General features: G+C 34.8%; 4 protein-coding genes across 4 annotated transcripts; all 4 read right to left on the bottom strand.

Moving 5' to 3' along the window:
• Positions 1-1,067: 1,067 nt before the first annotated feature.
• Positions 1,068-2,247, bottom strand: LOC110629593 (small heat shock protein, chloroplastic). Its single transcript, XM_021776627.2, has 2 exons — positions 1,800-2,247; positions 1,068-1,707 (listed from the first exon to the last, which is right to left on the bottom strand). Exons 1-2 carry the CDS (start codon positions 2,026-2,028, stop codon positions 1,214-1,216), a joined length of 723 nt encoding a protein of 240 aa, XP_021632319.1. The 5' UTR covers positions 2,029-2,247; the 3' UTR covers positions 1,068-1,213.
• Positions 2,248-3,307: 1,060 nt separating this feature from the next.
• LOC110630066 (myb-related protein 315) lies at positions 3,308-4,660 on the bottom strand. The gene is made up of 3 exons (XM_021777377.2): positions 4,459-4,660; positions 4,230-4,359; positions 3,308-3,886 (listed from the first exon to the last, which is right to left on the bottom strand). The coding sequence occupies exons 1-3, from the start codon at positions 4,649-4,651 to the stop codon at positions 3,418-3,420; spliced, it is 792 nt and encodes a 263-aa protein (XP_021633069.2). The 5' UTR covers positions 4,652-4,660; the 3' UTR covers positions 3,308-3,417.
• Positions 4,661-15,036: 10,376 nt separating this feature from the next.
• On the bottom strand, positions 15,037-17,529 carry LOC110630447 (GRAS family protein RAD1). The gene has a single exon (XM_021777954.2). It carries the CDS (start codon positions 16,761-16,763, stop codon positions 15,255-15,257), a length of 1,509 nt encoding a protein of 502 aa, XP_021633646.1. The 5' UTR covers positions 16,764-17,529; the 3' UTR covers positions 15,037-15,254.
• Positions 17,530-17,670: 141 nt separating this feature from the next.
• Positions 17,671-20,119, bottom strand: LOC110630448 (probable carboxylesterase 16). The gene is made up of 2 exons (XM_021777955.2): positions 19,304-20,119; positions 17,671-18,489 (listed from the first exon to the last, which is right to left on the bottom strand). Exons 1-2 carry the CDS (start codon positions 19,936-19,938, stop codon positions 17,952-17,954), a joined length of 1,173 nt encoding a protein of 390 aa, XP_021633647.1. The 5' UTR covers positions 19,939-20,119; the 3' UTR covers positions 17,671-17,951.
• Between the last annotated feature and the right edge of the window lie 1,635 nt (positions 20,120-21,754).

The following is a 21,754-nucleotide window of genomic DNA, read 5'->3' as shown; positions in this document are numbered from 1 at the left end:
TCCAATTCACTGTTCTTACTACTCAACCTAAATTACAGGTTAATATTCTCATAAAATTAATCAAGTTTGAAATATTAATTAATAAATTTCAGATTTAATTATCATTCATATCAATTAACTATAAAAATTAAATTTTATAGCAAGTTATTCATAATTGAAAATAAAAATAATTAGATTAGCGCCTTGACAAGGGGAACTCATTAACATATTCTTACTATTTTCATATTATTTACTATTTTGAATTTACTTTATTTTATAAATATATTTTAACTTGAATTTTATTTTTAAGTAGAATAGTGTGGAGTTTATGCTCTATCTTTTTTTAATGAAAAATGTTTTACTCATTTTACTTTTATAGATTCAAGTATTCATGATAATTAAGTTAGGGCATTTGTTTCAATAAAATATTATTAAATATAAAATAAATCATTTTTAAAAGATATTGTTATATATAATAAAAATTTATTATAGTCTAAATTCTAAAATATAATAATTTTAAAAGTATTTTTTTCACAAGTTGGTAAGCAATCAACACATAAGTGATACATAAGTTGTAGTTGCATCTTACCAAACTATGATCTTTTGTTGTAATGGTGACCCTTCAATTGATTCAAGATTTTACATCAACAAGATTAAAGAGGAGGATACAAATAAATGCCAAATTGACCATTCAACTATCAACCAAGATTTCTTTTATATATTGCACTCTCTCCTTGAGAGGCCAAAACCAATCTATCTTGTCAAACTCATCGACACATTTTCTGAATGGCATCCATGTTGCCACATATAGCTCTTAGTTCTAGTCCACAAGTGATACAGCAAGCTTGGAATTTTTCATTTTTTATAAAAGTTTTTATATAGGTTAACAATGGCTCAATATGATAATAAGCTACATAACTGATGGGAAAAGAATGGGTTTGTTGATTTTAATTATATTATTTGTAATTATTTTTACATAACTCCAAACGATGATGAGAAAGGACTTGGAGTTGCTGAAATGCTGTGTTATGTGGATGATTGGGCTTCAGCTCCTATCTCAAAATTAACCCCTTGAATAACAAAAAAAAAGCAGACAAAAAGAAAATTTCTTCCACTAAATAACTGGTTTAGTCCAAAATTGCAGTAGTTTCTTCCGAGTTAACCAACAAAAAGCAAAGAAATCTTCGCAGAAAATAAACCAAAAAGCTACCAACTTTTGTATACACACAAGTAATTACTGAACATGGATGTCCAGAATCTTGCCAGTGGTTCTGGCTTTTGGGATGGTTATATACAAGACTCCATCTTTAACCTCAGCTTTGAAATTCTCAAACTGAATGTCTTCAGGCAACGCAATTCTACTGCTATATTTTCCATAGCTCTTGGCAGACCACTCCTCCTCTTCTTCTTCTTCTTCTTCCCCATTTTTTCCACCGTTTGATTTCTTCTTTGGCACCTTCTCTGCCTTCACAATCAGCATCTTCTCTTCAACCCACACCTTCACATCTTCCTTGGTCATTCCAGGCATGTCAAACCGCATTTTGTACGCGCTTTCTCCCTCTTTTATCTCCCATGGTGTCCTTCCTCCGCCGTAGCCACTTCCATTAATCGGTGATTGTGGTGCTGATGGCCACCCGCTCGAATATGCAATTGGGTCCTCCATCATTCTCTCCATTGACTCCAGCATCTGATGCACTGTTCTGGCTGTTGGGAATCTGTCCCACAGCCCTGCAGAAATGAAGGCAAACAGAAATAAATCAAAAGTTGGGTTCTGTAAATATAACACACTTGGGATAATTGAGAAGGAAATAATAAATTACCTACTGGGGCAACAGGAGCCACCCTTTTCTTGGGTTGAGTCTGTTGCTGGTGCTTGCTGGCTCTCTGCAGATGGTCAAGGTTTTCTCTGCTATCTGCTGCCATAGCCTTAAGGGAAGAATTAAAGCCTGACTCATTTGTTTTCAGGAAGTAGAAGTTTCTTGATCCGGAAATGCTGCTTCTTGAAGGTAAAGGAAGAGAAAGGCTCAAATTTGACAAAGCTTGAGACATGTTTGATGTATTTCTATGAGCAGTGAATTTTTATGATTTTCTAAATTGTATTGATAATGGGTAAGATGGGAGATGGAATCGGTGATATTTAAAGAGACGCATGGAAATTTCTGGAGAGAACATATTGAGAAGGGTAGGATTATGGCTGTGGGAAGAGACCTTGGTGTTTCTGGAAAGCTCCAGAAATTCCTCCATCTCGCATGATGAATCTCTCGTCATGGAGCAGACACTGGCTGTTGGCTCTGTTCCTGTTGTTGACCCCGTTTAAGCCACGTATTCGAGCAGGCTTCGTGGGGTTTCGAATGTTTTGACGGGGCTGCTGGCCATGGTCCAGTTGGGACTGTGAACTAAATTGGATCAAATTTGAAATCGAATTGGTTAAACAGTCTAATTTATGATTGTAACTGCTTAGCAAGCGATTAGATACGGACCTCTCCCATTAAATCAAATCAGAATCGATTCTAAGCCAATTGATTCCAACTTTTGACGCAGTAATATATTGTCATGAAATGATACTTTCTACCGATTATATTATAATATATAAATACAAATTGATAAATTTTTTTTATTTTATAATTTTTATTTATTTTTTTAATTATTTTAAAATTATTATTATTTTTTTATATTATAATAATATATAAATTCATTATTATAATCGTATTTAATTTAATTTTATTTTATTTTTAAAAATTTTTAAAATATTTTTTAATATTTAATAATATTCAATATTTTTAATACGAATATAATTGAAAATTTAAGAAAAAAATTATTTTTTTAATAAATATAAAAAATAAAATGAATAAAAATTATTAGAATTTTATAAGAAATAATTTTACTTGAGAGTATTCACATCAAAATTACTTAATTAGCTTTGGAAAACTTTTTCATTTTTTTTATTTGTTTAAATTTTAAATTTATTTTTTATTTTTAATTAATAATCACTCTTTATAAAAATTATTTTAATTTAATATTTACTATTAATACTTAATATATTTATAAATAATATTAATAAATTTATTATATTATTTTGTTAATTAAAGAAATAATTTTATATTTTTAATGATAAAAAATTATGTAAATTTTTTATTTTAAATATTATAAAAATATGAATAATGATTTTTTAATAAATGTGATAAAAATAATTATTATTTATAAGAATAAATATTTATATTTAATTCAAAACTAATAAAAAAGATAAGTAAATTAAATTAATTTAAATTTATTATTAATTTATCTAATATAAAAGAGTTTAATTGAATTTTATTATATTTAAATTGATTCTAAACAAATAAGTTTTTTCTAGAAATAAACTGAGTTCTATTATACAATTTAATTCTTTTCTCAGAAGAAAAGCATACCAAACAAGTGCTTAGAAAAAAATCCACAATATCATTGGTGAGTGTCCAGAGGAAAAATCTCTTCCAGATTACTAAACCAATCCCATGAAAGCAAATAGTCCTCTAAGTTATCAATCCAGTGCTGATGAGAACCTTCTTGCATGCTTGTTGAAGAAAATGATTCTGATTGAGCAGCATCTATGTCTGTAATCATGGTTTCACTTTTCTGGACTAAATTAGATTCCTGTCCTGGAGAGCAACACTGATCAACCTGATTATTTTCTATCTGATTATTACCCATGAAGCCTGGATTATTATCCTGGAATTTCAACTCTTCCCTGGAGGTTTCTGCAGGTTGCTGCCTGGCTTCTTCTGATGCAAAATCCTTCTCTTTCTCAACAGGCTTGTGGGTTTTGGGATCTATACCAAGGAGCTTCAGCTTCTTCTTGATTTTGGTATTCCACTGGTTTTTTATCTCATTATCTGTACGACCTGGGAAATGTGCTGCAATCTTGGACCACCTGCAGAATATATCTGATGTGTTTAAGCGAACATTCAATATATTATCTCATGAGCTGAATTGTAATCTAACCTGAAAAGTTTAGCGTTGTGATCCGAATTAGATAAAATTCACTCTCACGAGGATTATAAATAATCGTATTATATACAATTTCAAAAAAAGTCAGTGTTTTGAGAGTTTTAAGAGATTTTAGCACTCTTTTTCAATAATATAATCGAGATAGACCTTACGGTCGAACTCCATTAAATTACTGAGTACTCTTTCTCTACTGTGATTGAAGAGTGATGTTACTAGTGTTGTGCGTTTTTCATTACAAAATATAAATTTTTCTCATGAAACATTACCTGTTGCCCAAACGAGAATGAAGTTCGATTATTTGATCTTCTTCTGCTTCTGTCAATGCACCTCTCTTGAGATCAGGCCTCAGATAATTCATCCATCTCAATCTGCAACTCTTTCCACATCTTAACAAGCCTGCACGAAGACATGAACAATCAAATGCCAAGGTTTTCTTTTCTTATTCTTTTCTTTTTCATCTGTTGCTGTGTAAAATATATATATATATATGTATACCTGCAAGTTTTGGGACAAGTCGCCAGCATTGAATCCCATTGCTGAGGATGAAGTTCATGAGCTTTTGATCTTCTTCAATGGTCCATGGACCTCTGTTCAATCCAACTTTATCACAGCAAGGTTTTCTTCCCATTGCAAAAAACTCTTGATTTCTACAAAGAAAATGATTAAAGAGCGTGCTGCCTTTGATCATTAAAAAGAAAATATAAAGTCAAGGCAAGATTCCCATATGCCAGTTCATAAGCTGGCTAGCTAAAAGATTAAGAGAAAACCAATGATTAGCGAGCACACATCAATCTTAACAACTATTTTAGAATGATTATAATAATAATAAATAATTAAGTTTCTTCAAGTCAAGTGAAATAAATGGAAGAAAAAGACAGAGAATCATTGTCATACTCATTTTTTGCAACTTTTTATTGGTAAAGGGACACTAGAAACTTTCAAACTAGTTGAATTTCTGATAAAGAAAGAAGATTATATAAATGCCATGATTCCATCACAAGGTTTAATGTCTAAATTATAAATACAAGTTTTCTTGTAAATTGCTTAAAAATTAATAATTCCTTTAATTTTATAAAAAGTTATTTGTGTCATGAATACAGTAAACCAGTGATAGTTCTTATCTAAATTCGATAGGTAATGGGTTTAAATTATAAACTTTGTTAGTAAATATTTTTTTAAAATTAAATATGAAACATATTAATCAATTGACTTCAATAAACAAGACAATAATTAATACACTTAATAACTTTTTGATTTTTTTTTTTCAAAAAAATAATCCATGGTGTGCTTTTCACTTGGGAAGTTTTCATCTAATGGAGGCATCTATCCATTTTTGTCTTTCCACGCTTTATCTTTTCTATCCATTATATTTTCAATCGAGATTTGTGTGTAATTGTATATAGGATGTGAATGAATCTGATATTTTTAAGATAATCGACATTAGTTAAAGTAAGTAGAACTTAAACATTAATATATGTGGTATGTTTGAAATGATGTATATTGTACTAATTATCCAAATTCTTTTAAATATCAAATATATATTATGATATAAAATATACAAAATTAAACGAATTTAACTATTATTTGAATAATAATAATCATTAGTTTTGTAATAAATTTAAATAATTTAATATAATTTTAAGTTGATTTGAAATGAATCCGAGCATTTATTGAGAGCATTGTAATTAGCGGATATAATTAAAATAATTAGTTAATGTAATCTTTCTTTTATCTCTAATACTGAATATAATTAAAATAGATATAATTAAAAACTATTCTGAAAAATTCTGAAAAAGTGGACTTTTGATGAGGATTTATTTCTTTTTTCATCTTGTCTTGTACAAGTAGATCAACCCTATCATTGTGTTTCGTCTCTTTCTCTTGATTTCTATGGCGGCTGATGACAATATAACGGCAGAGATGGCTGGCTTGACTGTGGATGGTGAGGAGGAGGAGGGTTTGGTATTTGAAGAGGGCCTTTTGAATCTTGAACCTGTAGATCTGTCGCTGTGTCTGATGGGACGTTTTCTCACGAATAAATCAATAAACTTTGATGGCAAGCAACATTCCCTTGCTCATCTATGGCAGCCTCATCATAGTGTTACGGTGTCCGAGGAAATGGCTGGAGTTTATGTTTTTCGATTCTACCATGAGATTGACTTGGAGGATACTTTGGAGATGAGCCTATGCACCTTTGGGAATCACTTGCTATTGTTTAACAGATTTGGTAATCATGGTAGCTCGTTAGATGTTCCCTTGCATCATGTTCAGTTATGGATACAGATTCATGGGTTACCATCTGGTTTCCGTTTAGATGCAGTGTTAAAGAGCCTTGGCGATTCCTTGGGAGAGTTCATAAAGGCTGATGAGAATAACTTTGCAAGGGGTTGGAATTCCTACATGAGGATTCGTATCAAGAAGGATGTTCGTACCGCTATTATTACTGGCACACGGATTCGATAGGAGAAGGGGCCTTGGTCCTCTATTACGTTTCAATATGAGAATCTTCTAAATTTTTGCTACGTTTGTGGTTTTCTGGGGCATATGAAAAGATTCTATCCTGAGCAGTTGAATCATAAGAATAAGCTTGTAGTCTGTAGGTATGGTCCTAAACTACGTGCTACCAAACGAAGAGGTCAGAATAATATTGGAGCACGGTGGCTGCGAATAGGTGGTGCGGTGGTGGAAGAGGGGTCGATGTCCTGTAACAGTTTTGGCAAGACTGAGAATCTTGGCATTTCAGATTTGAATTTGAATAATCCCCTTACTGGTAGCATGAATCATGACATGAGTCAGCATATTAATTAGAATGATCCTATGGCAACTGATATTATGGATACTCAAGTTAAGGGGGACGCTGGGCTTACAATGATTGACCCAAAGCGGAAATGGATTTGCCAAGAGGATGGATTTTTTGGACCTAGTCCTGAGTCTTCTGCAAAGACTGATTTCATGATATCAAAAAATGATATAGCGGTGGGTTCTGTTCATCAGACCCGCCGAGATCAATGAGTTGTATAAGTTGGAATTGTCGTGGGCTTGGCAACCCATGAGTAGTTTAGGCTCTCTAGGAGCTGGTTAGGGTTAAGAGGCCGATGTTTTTTTTTTAATTGAAACACTATGTCTTTCCAATAAAATTGAAGAAATAAAGATTTTATTATTTTATGATGATTTCTTTTCTTTGGATTGTGTGAGTCATCAATGTGGTTTTCCTTTATTGTGGAAAGCTGCTAAAAGAGTAGATTTAATTGGATTCTCCCCTTGTTATATTGATGTAGAAGTGGAGGTTGATTCTATTAGTACCTAGAGATTAATTGATTTTTATGGTGAACCAAATCGTGCTCGCTGTTCCCATTCTTGGCAGCTCTTAAGAACTTTAGTTTCTCATAGTGACCTACTATGGGTTTGCATTTAATGATATTCTTGCAAGCTCAGAGAAAAGGGGTGGTCGAGCCCAACCTGCTCACCTTTTACGTGGTTTTCAGAATGCTTTGGCTGAGGCGAGCTTGTTTGATTTTAAAATGGATGGTTAAGGATTCATTTGGGAACATTGTAGGGAGAGTGGCAATTTGATAGAGGAAAAGCTTGATCGCATTCTTGTCTTTGAATTATGGCAGGTGTGTTTTCCATTTGTGCGTGCTACTGTTCTCGAATTAACCTCTTCTGATCATCTTTCAATTTTTTTGGAGGTCTGATGCATAGTTCCTAGAAAGCAAGCTCACAGATTCTGGTTTGAAAACTCCTGGATTCTGGAACAAGGGTGTAGAAATTTGATTACGAATTATTGGCTGAGCTCTATGGGTGTTGATTTAGTTTCAAGACTTTCTGGTTGTGGGGATATCTTGTTCGTTTGGGGCAAAGAGTTTCGACAATTGCACAAAGCTGAGATGGATCAGTATCTTGCTACCATGGGTAATTTGCGAGGTTCTCGAGTTGCAGGTGACATGCTTTCTTTCCTTGCTGCCAAAAATCGATTCCATGAGCTTCTGTCACTTCGTGAACTTTACTAGAAACAAAGAGCTAAGGAATTTTGACTTGTTAATGTTGATCGCAATACCCGTTTTTTCCATCATGCAGCTTCTATCCGTAATAAAAAGAATAGAATTGGTTCCTTGCAAAATGATCAGGGGTCTGGTGCACTTGGGATTCGGGTTTACAAGAGATAATGATGAATTATTTTCAACAATTATTTACTACGGGAGATTCTGTAACGACCCGAAAATCGGACCTCTACCGGCACTAGGATCCAGATCGGCTTAAGGCCGCCGGGACCCGTAGCAAGCCTGACATGAAACCTGTATAATCCCATACATGATCAACAACATACATAAAAATTAAAACTTTTCTTTCCATATACATCAACCAAACTCAACCTGTGCATACACATTAACATAACATTGATCCCTCTGTGGGATCTCATCAGTGCCCCCAATGGGTGACATAACATATGTTGAGTTGGTTTACATAAACATCATAAAAGTCTCTAAGATCATGAAATAAAAGGGATAACAACAATCTATGGTCAAGCGCACCTCTAACATCCATAAACATCATCTCATTACATATCTAAACTGTACTTTTACATTACATCAAAATCATTCATCATGTCCACACTAACTAATACATAACCAAAACTTCATTACTCTATCCGGACTCCTGCTCTATCCTGTACCTGCAAGCCTGGGGGTAAAGGGAGAGGGGTGAGCTAAAAGCCCAGTGAGTAGAACTATAAAACATATTAACGCTATGCTCCAATGAAATGCATCATAACACAGACAATTCACATAAGGGCTGGGTGAACTTGTCACCAATTAGTCCAAGCTAACTCTGTGCCAGGCCGTAGCATGGGGTCCTGGTCTTCCTGTCATAACATACATTACTTACCATTGTCCCAGGGCCTCCTCTGGGCTCCTGGTCTTCGAGTCCCATAACCGTGCCAGGCCGTAGAATGGGGTCCTGGTCTTTCCTTACTCTGTGCCAGGCCGTAGAATGGGGTCCTGGTCTTCCTGTCATGGACTAATTGGGTCATCCAATATTCACCCACATCAACAACAATCGATGCAATGCGGCATATTCGTGAAACTAATGCAATCATCCTATTGCATAATCATGATGCATGAAACATGATAAAACATTTAATTTCTCAATTTAAAAGATTTAAGTTTAGTTCCACTCACCTCTGGCAGACTCTGACAACACCGAAGCAGCTGGACTCACTGCTGGGGTCCTCGGTTCCTCGGGTCCGAACCTACACAGGTGGACTCAAATGAGGAACCAAACATACTAGAACATAACTATAAACTACTCCCCAAAAACCCCCTAAAACATTATGAAACAACCATAGAAAAACATGCAAAGGAGGCCTGGACAGGGCACTTTCGGCGGCAGGTTCGGCGGCCTAAAGTCCCTCCAGAGCCGAAAGTCAGGCAGGTTCGGCGGCACCTTCGGCGGCCGAAACTCCCAGACAGAGACGAAACTCATGCATGTTCGGCGGCACTTTCGGCGGCCGAAACTGCCAGACAGAGACGAAAGTCTCCTTTCGGGGGCAGGCTTCGGCAGCCGAAAGGCTTGCCTCCCCAGCCATGTTCGGCGGCTGAAAGTCCTTCGGCTGCCGAACCTGGTTTCTGCCAAAGGGCAGAAAATTGGCTCCTTTTGCACATTTCGCCTCCCAACCTTCCAAACATGCAACAAACCTATTCTATAACATTCATACACAAGCATACATGTTCCTAGGGGCCTCAAACCATCATAAACCCCATCTACAACACATCAAGCATCCACATTGTTCATGAACATACATTTATACCAATAAACATAACCATAACCTAAACATGCATTCTAACCCATAGATCTACTTAAAACTTACTTAAGACATGCAATGAGCTTAAGATCGGCTCTTACCTCTTGAAGATCGAGAGAGAGACGACCTAAAACTCGGAGTTGGGAGAGATTGGGTTCTTGAACCTCCAAGCTCCAAAACTTTGCTCAAAAGCTCAAATCTTCAAAACAAAGTTAAAACAAATGAAAATCTTGAAAGATCTAGAGGAAAAACATCAAAGATTGGTGAGGGACGGCGGAGAGCTCACCTTGGCCGAAAATGGGGAAAAAGCTCGCCCGTTTTCAGCTAAGGGACCCTTTTATAGTGGCTGGCCAGGCCACGTTTGGGGGCCGAACGTGCCTCTGCATGCATGCCATGTTCGGCGGCCGAACTTGAGGTTCGGCGGCCGAACTTGAGGTTCGGCGGCCGAACCTGGACTTCCTCACTTATGCCTTCGGGGGCCTAAGGCACACCCGAAATGCCTGTATGTTCGGCGGCCGAACTTGAGTTTCGGCGGCCGAACCTGAGTTTTCCTCCAAGGTTCTTTTCATGCAAAAACTCATTTCCTTTCATGCTTAAAACATAAAACACATTAAAACATTTTATGAAAACATGGTTTTACCCTTCTAGAGGTCTCCGACATTCGAGATTCCACCGGACGGTAGAAATTCCGATACCGGAGTCTAGCCGGGTATTACAATTGTGATACTAATGATGTTGTTTCGAAAATTCCTCACCTTATTACTGATGTTATGAATGCGAGTTTAATGATGGAATATACGAAAGAAGAGGTTAAGTATGTTGTTTTTTCTATGAAGCCAGACAAGTCGGCTGGGATGGATGGATTTAGTCCGGGTTTCTATCAAGCTTATTGGGATCTTATTGGTGAGTCGGTTTCATCCTGCTGTTGCATTCTGGTAGCTTTTCAACTTCTCTGAATGATACAGGTATTGTTCTTACCTAAAAAAACAACGCCTGAGGCTATGACTGATCTCTGTCCCATTGCTCTTTGCAATGTGGTGTTCAAAATTATGACGAAGATGATTGTTAATCGACTTCGCGAATGGTTGCCATCTATTATTACTGATAATCAGCCTTTGTGCCAGGGCGTCATATCCAGGATAAATGTATTTTAGTTTTTGAAGATATGCATGCTTTTCACAGGAGATCTAGGGGATTAAATTTTTCAGCAGTCTTAAAAATTGACATAAGTAAGGCTTATGAAAGAATGGAATGGAGCTTTGTGCATGTTGTTTTAATTAAAATGGGGTTCCATATGAATTGGATTGCACTTATTATGCGATGCATCTCAACAGTACAATATTGGATATTATAGAATGGCATGGAGTATGGCCCTATTGTTCCTACGAGGGGTCTTCAGCAGGATGACCCTTTCTCCCCTTATTCATTATATGTGCAGATGGCCTCTCTTATCTTATTCAGTAAGCGGTTAGTGATGGTGTGCTTCATAAGAGCAAGGTCTCGTTTAGGGGACCTGTATTGACTCAGTTATTCTTTGCTGATGACAACTTGATATTTTTCAAGCCCTCTGTTGAGCAAGCTACCTCTCTTAAAAGGATCTTGGCTTCTTATGAAAAAGCATCGGGTCAGATGATAAATTTTTTGAAGTCTTCCATTACTTTTAGCAAGAAGACTCCTCATCAAATTCGTTTCCAAGTCTGCTCTTTATTGGGTGTTGTGAAAAAAGACTTTCTTGGCACTTATTTAGGCTTGCTTTCTCCTATTGGTCGGAATCGCAAAGAAGTATTTGATTTTATTAAAGACTGGGTTTGAAAGAGGCTGAACTCTTGGAAGAAGAAACCATTGAGTCGGGCAAGTAAGGAAGTCATGATTAAAACAGTATTGCAGACACTTCCCAATTATATTATGAGTCTTTTTTTTTGCTACCAAAGACTTTATGTTATGAAATTGAACGGATAATGAATGTGTTTTGGTGGGGCAAAGGACAAAATTACCGTGAGGGTATAAGATGGATGGCTTGGGATCGGTTAGCGAAACATAAAGGGACTGGTAGCTTGGGGTTCAAGAGGATTTATTATTTTAATTTGGTACTTCTAGGCAAGCAATGTTGGTGTTTGCTTACTCGAACTGCATCTATTGTGGCTCGCGTCATGAAAGCATGATATTTTCCTAGTTCATCACTTTGAACAACACCACTTGGTCATAATCCTAGCTATGTATGGCGTTCTATTTGGGAGTCTTGGTCGCTGGTACAACAAGGCATTGTTTGGCGAGTGGGTTCGGGTAGTGATATTTCTGTATGGCACTCTCCATGATTACCTGATCCTCACGATTCTTTTATTTCTATACCTCCTACTGAGCCTTGTGCTATTAATTGTGTTTCTGATTTAATTGTTGAGAACCGTTGGAATTTACCTCTTATTGCCTCTGTGTTTAATGAACGAGATGTTCAACAGATTCTATCAATTCCACTTGGGCGGTCTTTGGCGTCGGATCGCATTAGTTGGAAGGTTGAACGAGATGGAGAATGTTCTGTTAAAAGTGCTTATAAGCTGCAGTATTCTTATGCTTCTCCTTTTGCATCTATCTCGGGCCTTTGGAGCAAGTTCTGAAAATGCAAGGTGCCCCCTAAAGTTCTTAATTTTATTTGGAGGGCACTTTCGAATGTGGTGTCTTATTATGATGTGCTTCAACGACGTCAGATGCAAGTCTATAATGTATGTCTAGTTTGTCAACGTAGAAGTGAGATTATAATGCATAGTTTGATTCAATGTTTTTTTGCTCGAGAAGTTTGGGTACAAACTGATGTAGGATGGCAGTATCCAGGTGTTAATTCATTGATGGATTGGTTCTTAGTTGTGTTTGTTCTAGCCTCTATTGATAAATGCAAAGTAATCCTCATGGTTTGTTAGGCATTGTGGACTAATAGGATTTTTTATATGACCTCATGGTTCCTACAAAACTGGATTGTTGTTGCTGCTTCTTCCTCGGCTACTGCTGCTGCACCAAGTTTAGAATACCTGCGTTCATGGCAACGGCCACCGAAAGGATGTATGAAGGTCAATGTGGATGCATTTACTGGCCTAAATCTAGGTTTTGTGGGTTTAGATACTATTGTACGTGACTCATATGAGGAGTTTGAGGTGGTTAAAGTCTGACGTTATCCAAATTTTTTCTTAGCAAAAAATGCAGAAACTATAGGTATTGTTGAAGTTTTAAATTGGATAAAGAGTGAAGGTTGGCAGCGGGTTCTGATTGAATCAGATGCCTTTTGTTCAAGCAATTAATTTATAAGGGTTTACTGTTAGATGATCATTTGATTTGATTGTTGATAATTGTAAACCTTTTTTAAGTGAAATTATTAATACTAAATGTTGTTTTAATTATAAATATGCAAATGTGATTGTCCATTTGTTAACCACGGGTGTCCATTCCAAATCAGGCGTGAGAGTTTGGTATCTTAATCCACCTCTTTTTATTGTGATTTTTTTAATGTAATAATAAAATTATAAATTTTTCTTAAAAAAAAATAAAAATTGATTGTTTAGAATTAAATTAAGTTAATTTCCGTATTTTGTGCCCAAATAAATCAATAAATAGATAATGAAAAACCTTAATTTTGAATTTTAAATATTATAGAGTTCCTATTCACAAATAAGTTGAGAAGGTTCAAATTCTATTTCTCATCTTCATTTAAAAGAGAAATACTATAAAATTCATTGATATTAACTTTTTATTTTTAAAAATAATAAAATAATTAATTGAATTTTTAGGTATAAGAGTCAAATATTGATGAGAGACATGGCATGGATAAGAAAATTAATTAATATAATTAAATGACCAAATCTTCAAAAGGTTTGCTAAGATTTCATCAACCATATGTCAGTATAGATATTCAATTAATAAAAAAATCAAATGTATAGTGACTCCCAAATTTTTTGGGGTTGAAGTGTCCAATCCTCTAGTCAAACAAATTTAAATCAAATAAAGCAATTGAGAGAGATGTATCACCATACTATTTCATTATTCATAACAATAATAATAATAAATTGCAGAACCCTAATTTGGCATAACCTAAACAATCAGCACATCAAATTCAATTTCATTGAAATAAGCTCAAATATTTGTATCCGTATCATTTTTTTTTATTATAACGGTGAAAATCTTAAAATAGTTAAATCGATAAATTTAAATTTAAAATTTTATAAATTTTATAGTTTGTACATTTTAAAAGATAAAAAAAAAATCAACTAACCTATCTCTCATTGAAGTTTTTATATATAATATCTGTTTAGTAAATTTTAATTTAAATTTCTCACGCTTCAATCTCTTATTAAAAAAAATAAGATAACAATTATGATTTAATTTGACTTAATTAATTTTCATTATTAAATATATTAATCTTGTTGATCAATTTAATAGCAAGTATAAAATAAAGTCAAATATATATGTTTAGTTGATCAATTTAAAATTTATGTTAAAATTAAAAACATTAATTTTATATTTTAGAATAATCTTAATTTATTTTCTCTAAAAAATGTGATTGTCGTCATAGGTGAGAAGGAAAATTTTAGCTGATGAAATTATTCACGGCAAAAGAGATTTCTTTGAAGTAGCCAATAAAATTTTTATTAGTGTCACATACATAAATAAAATGTTTATTTATGAGAAATTTATTAATTAGTCCCTACAATATGGAGAAACTCATTAGTTGATTTCTCTATTTTTAAAAATATATTACAACATTCCTAAAGTTTTAAAAAGTCTAATAATTAGTCTCTTCGTTAATTTTAACCGTTAAATATTATAAAAAAATCTAAAATAGTCTTAGTATGCAGAGAGTAATTAATAAGTTTTTTATAAATATTAATAAGTTTTTTCAAATTACAATAAAATACTTAATGGAAATTAATGAAAGAGCTAATTAATACCTTTTAGAATGTTTGAGACGTTTCAGTGTATTTTTTAAAATCGAAAAACTAACTAATAAATTCTTGATGTATTTTGAAGAAAAAAAAAATATTTATGTGGTCTGCGAATATTTTTTGACTTGATATCTGCAAAAAAAACAGGTAAGGCACTCAAGTCAGTAATCTATATGAATGGACGAACTTAGAAAGTAATTGATTGAGTGCAAAATAAATCACATTTTTATAGGGATTTTCCAGATTGTGTTATCAATATTAACGTCACTGAATATTGAAGAGAGAAGTTTTCACTAACAAAATTGGTATACTCGATGAGATGTTAATGTCATTTTCAAAGCCGGCATATGTTAAGTCTGTTTTTGATGATATTAACAAAAAGAATAAAACAATTTTCAGAATTCTTTGTGACACTTCAGAGGGAAACAAAGAGAAACAACAAAGATTTCTCAATTATTGAGCTGTTGATCAATTTCCAACATCAAATGTTCACACCCTTGTCTTATTTTTCGATCTTCAGCCCTCTCTGCAACTGCTGCTGAGTGTTATTGCTGTTATAGATATGATTATGGGCATTTCCAGCAGGAAGCTGCTATTATAGGCTTTGATTTCCATCCAAGAACCAAGCAGCTTTTCTCTTCTGTGACTGCATAACCCTCACAAAAGTTGGCCTTTTCTAGCCACTGCTTGGCCTGCATTATCGTCTTTATTGGTGACGGCTGAAATCCAGCCCTGCTCATCCTCCTGCGCCATTGGTCTAACCTTTCGTGCCTCTCGACTCTTGCTGGTCCTTCACAGCTGATGATGTTCTTAATTTCCTCGGCAAAAAAGAACTGCTCTATCTTGGCTCGCCTTGTGTCGTACTTTGGCAGCATTGCGTCTAGTGAGTCAAAAATAGCTGAATAGTAATGTAATGCCTCCATGAACCTCCCTAGAAAGAAAGGTCCGTTGTGGTTTGAATCCTGCTCTACCAGAATGAGAAGCTTTGGCGATAACTCGTGTAGTATCTGCAGAAATGAGTTTAGTGCTCCTCGGCTCTCTTTCACTACACAATGCAACTGCAGAATGCTATTGATGATTACAACTTCACCAGCAAGGAGTTTGAAGTGTTCTGGCTTCAGGTTTTCTAGGGTGCTTTCGACCCACAAAAACTCAAAGTTCAATCCCAAGCTTCGTGCATAGCAATCTAGCTCATCCCCTATTGCTTGGAGGAGCTCAGCAGAGTTTCCCACACCTGTTATTCGGAGGCGGTGAGGTTGTTGGCCAGGGTGTTTTGCAAGGCTGTGTATTAGATTGAGCCATTGTAGACCATGGGGAAGGCCAAATGTCATCCCCAAGTCCACAATATGAACAGAACTCTCTCCCTCAAAGGCTTCTAATATGGATGCATTTGCTACAAAATGACCAAATTGGATCTGTGGACAAATGTCGTAGACAAGGCGTAAGGCCTCATCCTTTTCGGCCTTAAAAGTATTGACCGAGTTTGCTTGGGGGGCTAAAACTCCCACCGTCCCAAGTGGTTGAAGCAGCGCAAGCCGGTCAGACAACCCTTGGACAAAGCAGGAAGCAACCCTTTGAAATGATGTTCCAAATACAAGGGCATTAGCTCTCAGCTCTGCTAATAATGCAGAAGCATGTTTCTTGTCGCGACAAGCCACAGCTTCAGCACAAGCAATGAGTTGTTGTACTAGTTTCATCCCATCACTGCCTTCTTCATCCTTGACTTCATTTCTCTCTCCAACCGTCATGGCTGCTGCTGCTTCTTCCATAGCCTCAATTGCTAGATACCTTTCTGTGTAAGCCCATATATAATCCCGGAAGTGAAGTTTCGGCACGCTATTCAAGCTATTTGCACGAGTCCTGCTACAGGGTTCCTGCTTTATCCTCTTGTGGCTTCTAGTTTCATCTAAATCAAACCAGGCAGGACTATCATTCTCCACTGCAGAAAAATTTGGCACGGAGCAGAAGGGACTGAGATCTAGAAAAGTAGTCTCATAACTTTTATTATCACTGCAGAATTCAGATTGCATATAGGGAACAGGAGACATGATCTCTTCTTCAAGTGTATAAAACATTTATGCAATAACTGAATCTTGAAAGGGATATTTATAATCTGATGAAGCTTCCTTGTTGTTGTCGTGAAGATTACAAAGTCTTAGTATTTTATTTCTACTGTGAAAAGTACTCGATGAAAAAAAAAAAAAAAAAGAATGAGCATAGAATATTGCCTTGCTTCCAGCAGTCATAGAGCAAGGTGAACATAGAGCAATCAAGCACATTCTTTCTTACATTGGCATGGAATTCCTAGAGTTAAGGAGTTTAATAATCTGTCTCTTTTGGCTTATCAATTCTCTCCAGCTCAGTAATTTATCCATACATGAATGTCCTGTTTTCGTTTATGCTGTTCTCATGTATTTTCTGGTGGCATTCTTTCAGTAATGTTTTGTTTCCTTCTGCTACCTCTCTGGGTGGCAGGCTCAAGGGAAAACTTCATCGCAAGGCACAAATAAATAAAAATAAAAGAGAGAGAGAGAGAGAACAAACTGATAGGTCTTCAATTTTGTTTGCATCTATCTAGTTTTGTTTACTATGTTGTGTGTGGAGGAGGGCAATGAAAGAGAGAGGACACTGTAGCTTCCTGTTTATCTAGGTGATACACATATACAGATATTATAAAATGCATTATTTAGCCGGCCAATTCAAGAGCTATCAGTTTGCAGTATTAGTTTATTCAGAATTTATAAATTGCTTATGCTTTGTTCTTGGGAAATTTGTGCAGGATATACTATCTTGTTTTCCGTCTTTAATATAGCATAGAAAACAGGCTTCACACCAGCAAGGTATCATATGCATCCTCATAAGCAAATAAGTGAGCTCATATAAAAAGTTGCTGAATTTGACGGGGAAGCTTTGAATGATCAGATAGAACACATGAGAATGGCATATCTTTTGTTTATTTCAATATGTATTATCCAAAATGTATAAACAATGAAATGAAGAGTCGAACAAAGAATGTTTTTAGTATATTTAAGAAGGAAACAAGCATCTATAATTCCTGAAAATTCTAACCTCTGGCAAATGCTATATACCTTACAAGAAAGGAAAGAATTCCTCACATAAATATTAACTAATGGAAAACTTGGCTGGAAGCTATGACCTCAGCATATGTACAAGAATGCTCCTTCTCTCCACCATCGTAAATGACAAAGGGGTAACACTGCTTCTACACCAATGAAAGATCTGTTTCTTCTTTTCCAATTCATTCAGTAAGAGAACTCATTGCCTCTGAGGGATACATACTTCTTCACCCATATAGAGATATCCTCTGCACATGCTTTGGCCTGCGGCGTGTGGAGCAGCACATCAAGTGTAGCAAACTCATGCACAGCATCCTTATAATCAAGAAGGGGCGCATCCACATTAACTTTTCGTAGTTCTTCCGAGTAAGCAATGGCCCGGTCTCGCATAAAGTCATTTTCTGCCACAACTATTAGCGACGGTGGCATGTACTTAAGAGGTGGTTGTCTCCCACGGAGAAGAGGATTAGCAGCTGGATGATCTAGGTCGAATTCTTCTTCAGGTAGGAAGAGCTTCCATGCCAGTTTGCACATAGACTTATCATAGAAGTATGAGTTTGCCAGCTTAACTTCAGAACGTGTGGGCGTATTTCCAATGAAGAAAGGGTACATTAGTACTTGTGCCACAACCTTAACAGGATCCAATAGCTTGCCTGCCTCTACAGACTTTCGTGCCACATAATCGGCTATATTTGCACCAGAGCTCACCCCAAGTAATACACACCTGTTCTGATAACAGGACCAAGTCAGTGAAGAACTCCATCACATAAAAGGAAAAGAAATCCATTGACAAAAATCAAAGTACAACTAATCAGTAACTGTATTTTACTCCCAGTTTGATCAGTATCTATAGCCAGTGATTACACCTAGCAACTCAATGAATTCCAATTAGGTATAAAATTAATTAATTAATGTTGATAAATAACAGCTAATTAACTACATTAAAAACCTTATATCCATTGAGGAGCTCCTGTAGGCAAAAATGGTGAGAAAATTGAAATAAGGTATGAAACTTTTAGAAACCCATTCTTCAACTCTCACCCACAAGCTTGAACTTTTAGATGGTAAGCTATTCTGACATCAAATCAAAACGTAGTCGAGCTTTTTGAGACTTCATTCATACATGAAATTTCTAGTCATCCAATCAATTTTTAATTTAATGTCATATAATTTGTCATTTATAAATTTTTCTAACACACAATATTTGACCCTCAAACAATGTCAACAATGTTTAGAGCTGTAAAATTCAACAAAGGAGGCTGTAAGACTATTCTTTACAGCTCCAACATTACGCAACAGTGTGTTCTTGATCTGTAAATCAAATGTGGAATCATAATCTAGGCTATTCCCATGGCTCAAAATAACTATTCCACAAATTCCAGTTTTAATTCCAACGATAAACAAAAAAGGCCAAGACTCGAAATCATTGGACAAACGAACAATTATGCACAATTAACCTGTTTGGATACAGAGTTGGGTCTGCAGCATCTACTGGGCAAGCTCAAGAAAAACACAATTTTAAAGAACTGAATGGTTACCTGGAAGGATCTCCATGAGCTGCAAGCCAAGGCTCAACCATGGAAGCGCCAAAGCTATCAAAAATGCGATTTTGAAGACCCAATCTCCTACAAGAATCCAAATTCGCCTGTTTGGCCAGCCAATTCAAAACTGTGAGGCCATCTTCAAACGCAGCTGGGTATCTACTCTCTGGTGCCAATCTATACCCAACAGCAACAACAATTACGTCGCACAATTTGGCTATCCTCCTGCAAAAAGTATCGTTTGCCACCGAATCATTGCTCCCACTTACAAACCCACCTCCGTGAAACTGCAACATTACAGGCAACTTCCTGTTGAACTTACTCGTCGGCGGAGAATATCCTCCATAAGTGGGTACATCGTAATCTCGACGAGTAGCTAATGGAGAAGCGAGAGCGGTTTCAGGGAGGAAGATCCGGAGAGAAAGAGAAGAAAAGGGGTCGACGTGGATGTCCTTGGTAGCGACACCGTCAGTAAATAAAGGGTTGCTGGAGGCGATAGATTCATGGGGCCGAGAAGTTAAGCCAAAAGAGTCAGTTTTATCGCTGAAAGGAAGCTGTGATAAGCTCTGCAGAAGGCTTTTTTGTTGATATTTGAAGAAAACGCTATAAAGTTTAGCGATTACGCTTGGCATTTGTTTAGAGAACGAGAGAGAAAGAGAGGGAGAGAAAAGAATTTACTTTCATGTGGATAAAGATTGAATTTTTTCCATGTTTTGATGTTTAAGGAGACGCCATTGCTGATGTTAGAGAGGAAGAGACGAGTCCAATTCAAATATTTGGAGCGGAGGGGTCAAAGTAGAAGATTCTATCTCATGCTGCTTTAGAAGGTTGTACTTTCTGACAAAAGAGAGAAGGTATAATTTGGAGAAGCGAGAAGATAAAGAGAATTGCTGTTTGTGGATGCAGAGAATAATTGCTAACCGACAAAGTTAGTTAGCTGGGGATTAGCAAATGCTGACTAGGCTCCGTCACCGTGTTGGGCAGTGGAATCAGCGTTGGAGCTAAGGCAACTTCAAGCCAGCTCGTTTTCTCATTTATATTATTTAACTTTTTTTGAAATAATTAATTAATAATAAGTATAATTATAATAGTTAAAATAATAAAATTTATAATTTTTTAAATATGCTCTCTCCTCAATTTTTTATTTATTGAATTATTTATAAAATTAACAAATTTTACTTTGTAATATACGTAGTAAATAAATTACATTTAAAAGCTAACCAATAAATTATTATTTTAAAAAATAGTCTATAATTGAAAACAAAAGAATAAATTTATATTTCTGAGTGAAGGATTGAGTACTATTTTCTATTTAATGAAAGAAAATAAAATTTTTATTTGAATTACACACTCACAAAGCCTTCAAATTATTTGAATTAACGAATTGATGTTGAGGTTTTTTTTTTCAATTGTACAATAAAATATTTATATTTTTTCTTAATTATAGCGAAGCATGTTAGTATTAGAGTACATTTGTGAAAAATATTCTTTAATAAATAAATTTATTTTTTATTATTAAATTTTAATTTAAAAAATAAACTATATTAATAAATTTATATATGTGTTAATAAAATTCTCAACACAAAATTAATTGCCATGTAATTTACGCTTTGTTTCTAAGAATTATAAGTTTTGAAAAAATATTTTTTATTATTTGATATTTAAGAATCGAAAAATAAATTAAGAATGTTGTCAAATATAGATAAAATTTGATGGGAGGTTACTCATATCTACAATGTTTGAGAGAGAGAAGAAAAAAAAAAAAGAGATATAGCGATTAGCAAAGCTCTACATGGCCTTAAGCCATCAATTGATTAAATTGAATTAATTTAAAATTTTAATTTAATTTTTTATTTATTTTGATTTGATTCAATTTTTAATTTTAAAAATTTTGATTATTTTCGTGTGATTCAATTTTAATCAAAAAAAATAAAAAAAAAATCAAACAAAATCGATTAGTGATAATAATATATTATTTTTAATAATATAAAAATCAGATCATATTAAGAATTAAAATATTAAAAATAAAGTGTAAAAAAATTTAAAAAATTATTAAAATTTCAAACCATTCAAAACGAATCGAATCAAATCGATTCGATTCGATTTGATTTTTAATTAAAATTGATTCGATTTGATTTTTATAAATATTAAAATTTTAATTTTTAATTTATTCAATTCGATTCGATTCGATTTTAAACTAAACCGAGGCTTCCACTTGTAATAAAAACATTAATACTGTTGCCTTGTGTGTCTAATTTCTTGTCATACAGGCAAAGGTTATATTACTAATTTTACACGTTTCCTCCCCAAGCTTGATTGTATCAAGTTTAAGAGTTTTTCATGATGCTTATCAAAAAAGATTCTTTCAAAATTTAAGATTTGCAAGTGTTTTGGGCTCCCTCAATATCTATAATATGAAGCTCATGAATCAGTAAGTGCTTTGGCTAC

The sequence above is a fragment of the Manihot esculenta genome, chromosome 13 (genome assembly GCF_001659605.2).
Source record: "Manihot esculenta cultivar AM560-2 chromosome 13, M.esculenta_v8, whole genome shotgun sequence".
NCBI lineage: Eukaryota > Viridiplantae > Streptophyta > Magnoliopsida > Malpighiales > Euphorbiaceae > Manihot > Manihot esculenta.
The sequence above is the reverse complement of the archived record's forward strand: the minus strand, read 5'-3'. Positions and strand labels throughout refer to the sequence as shown.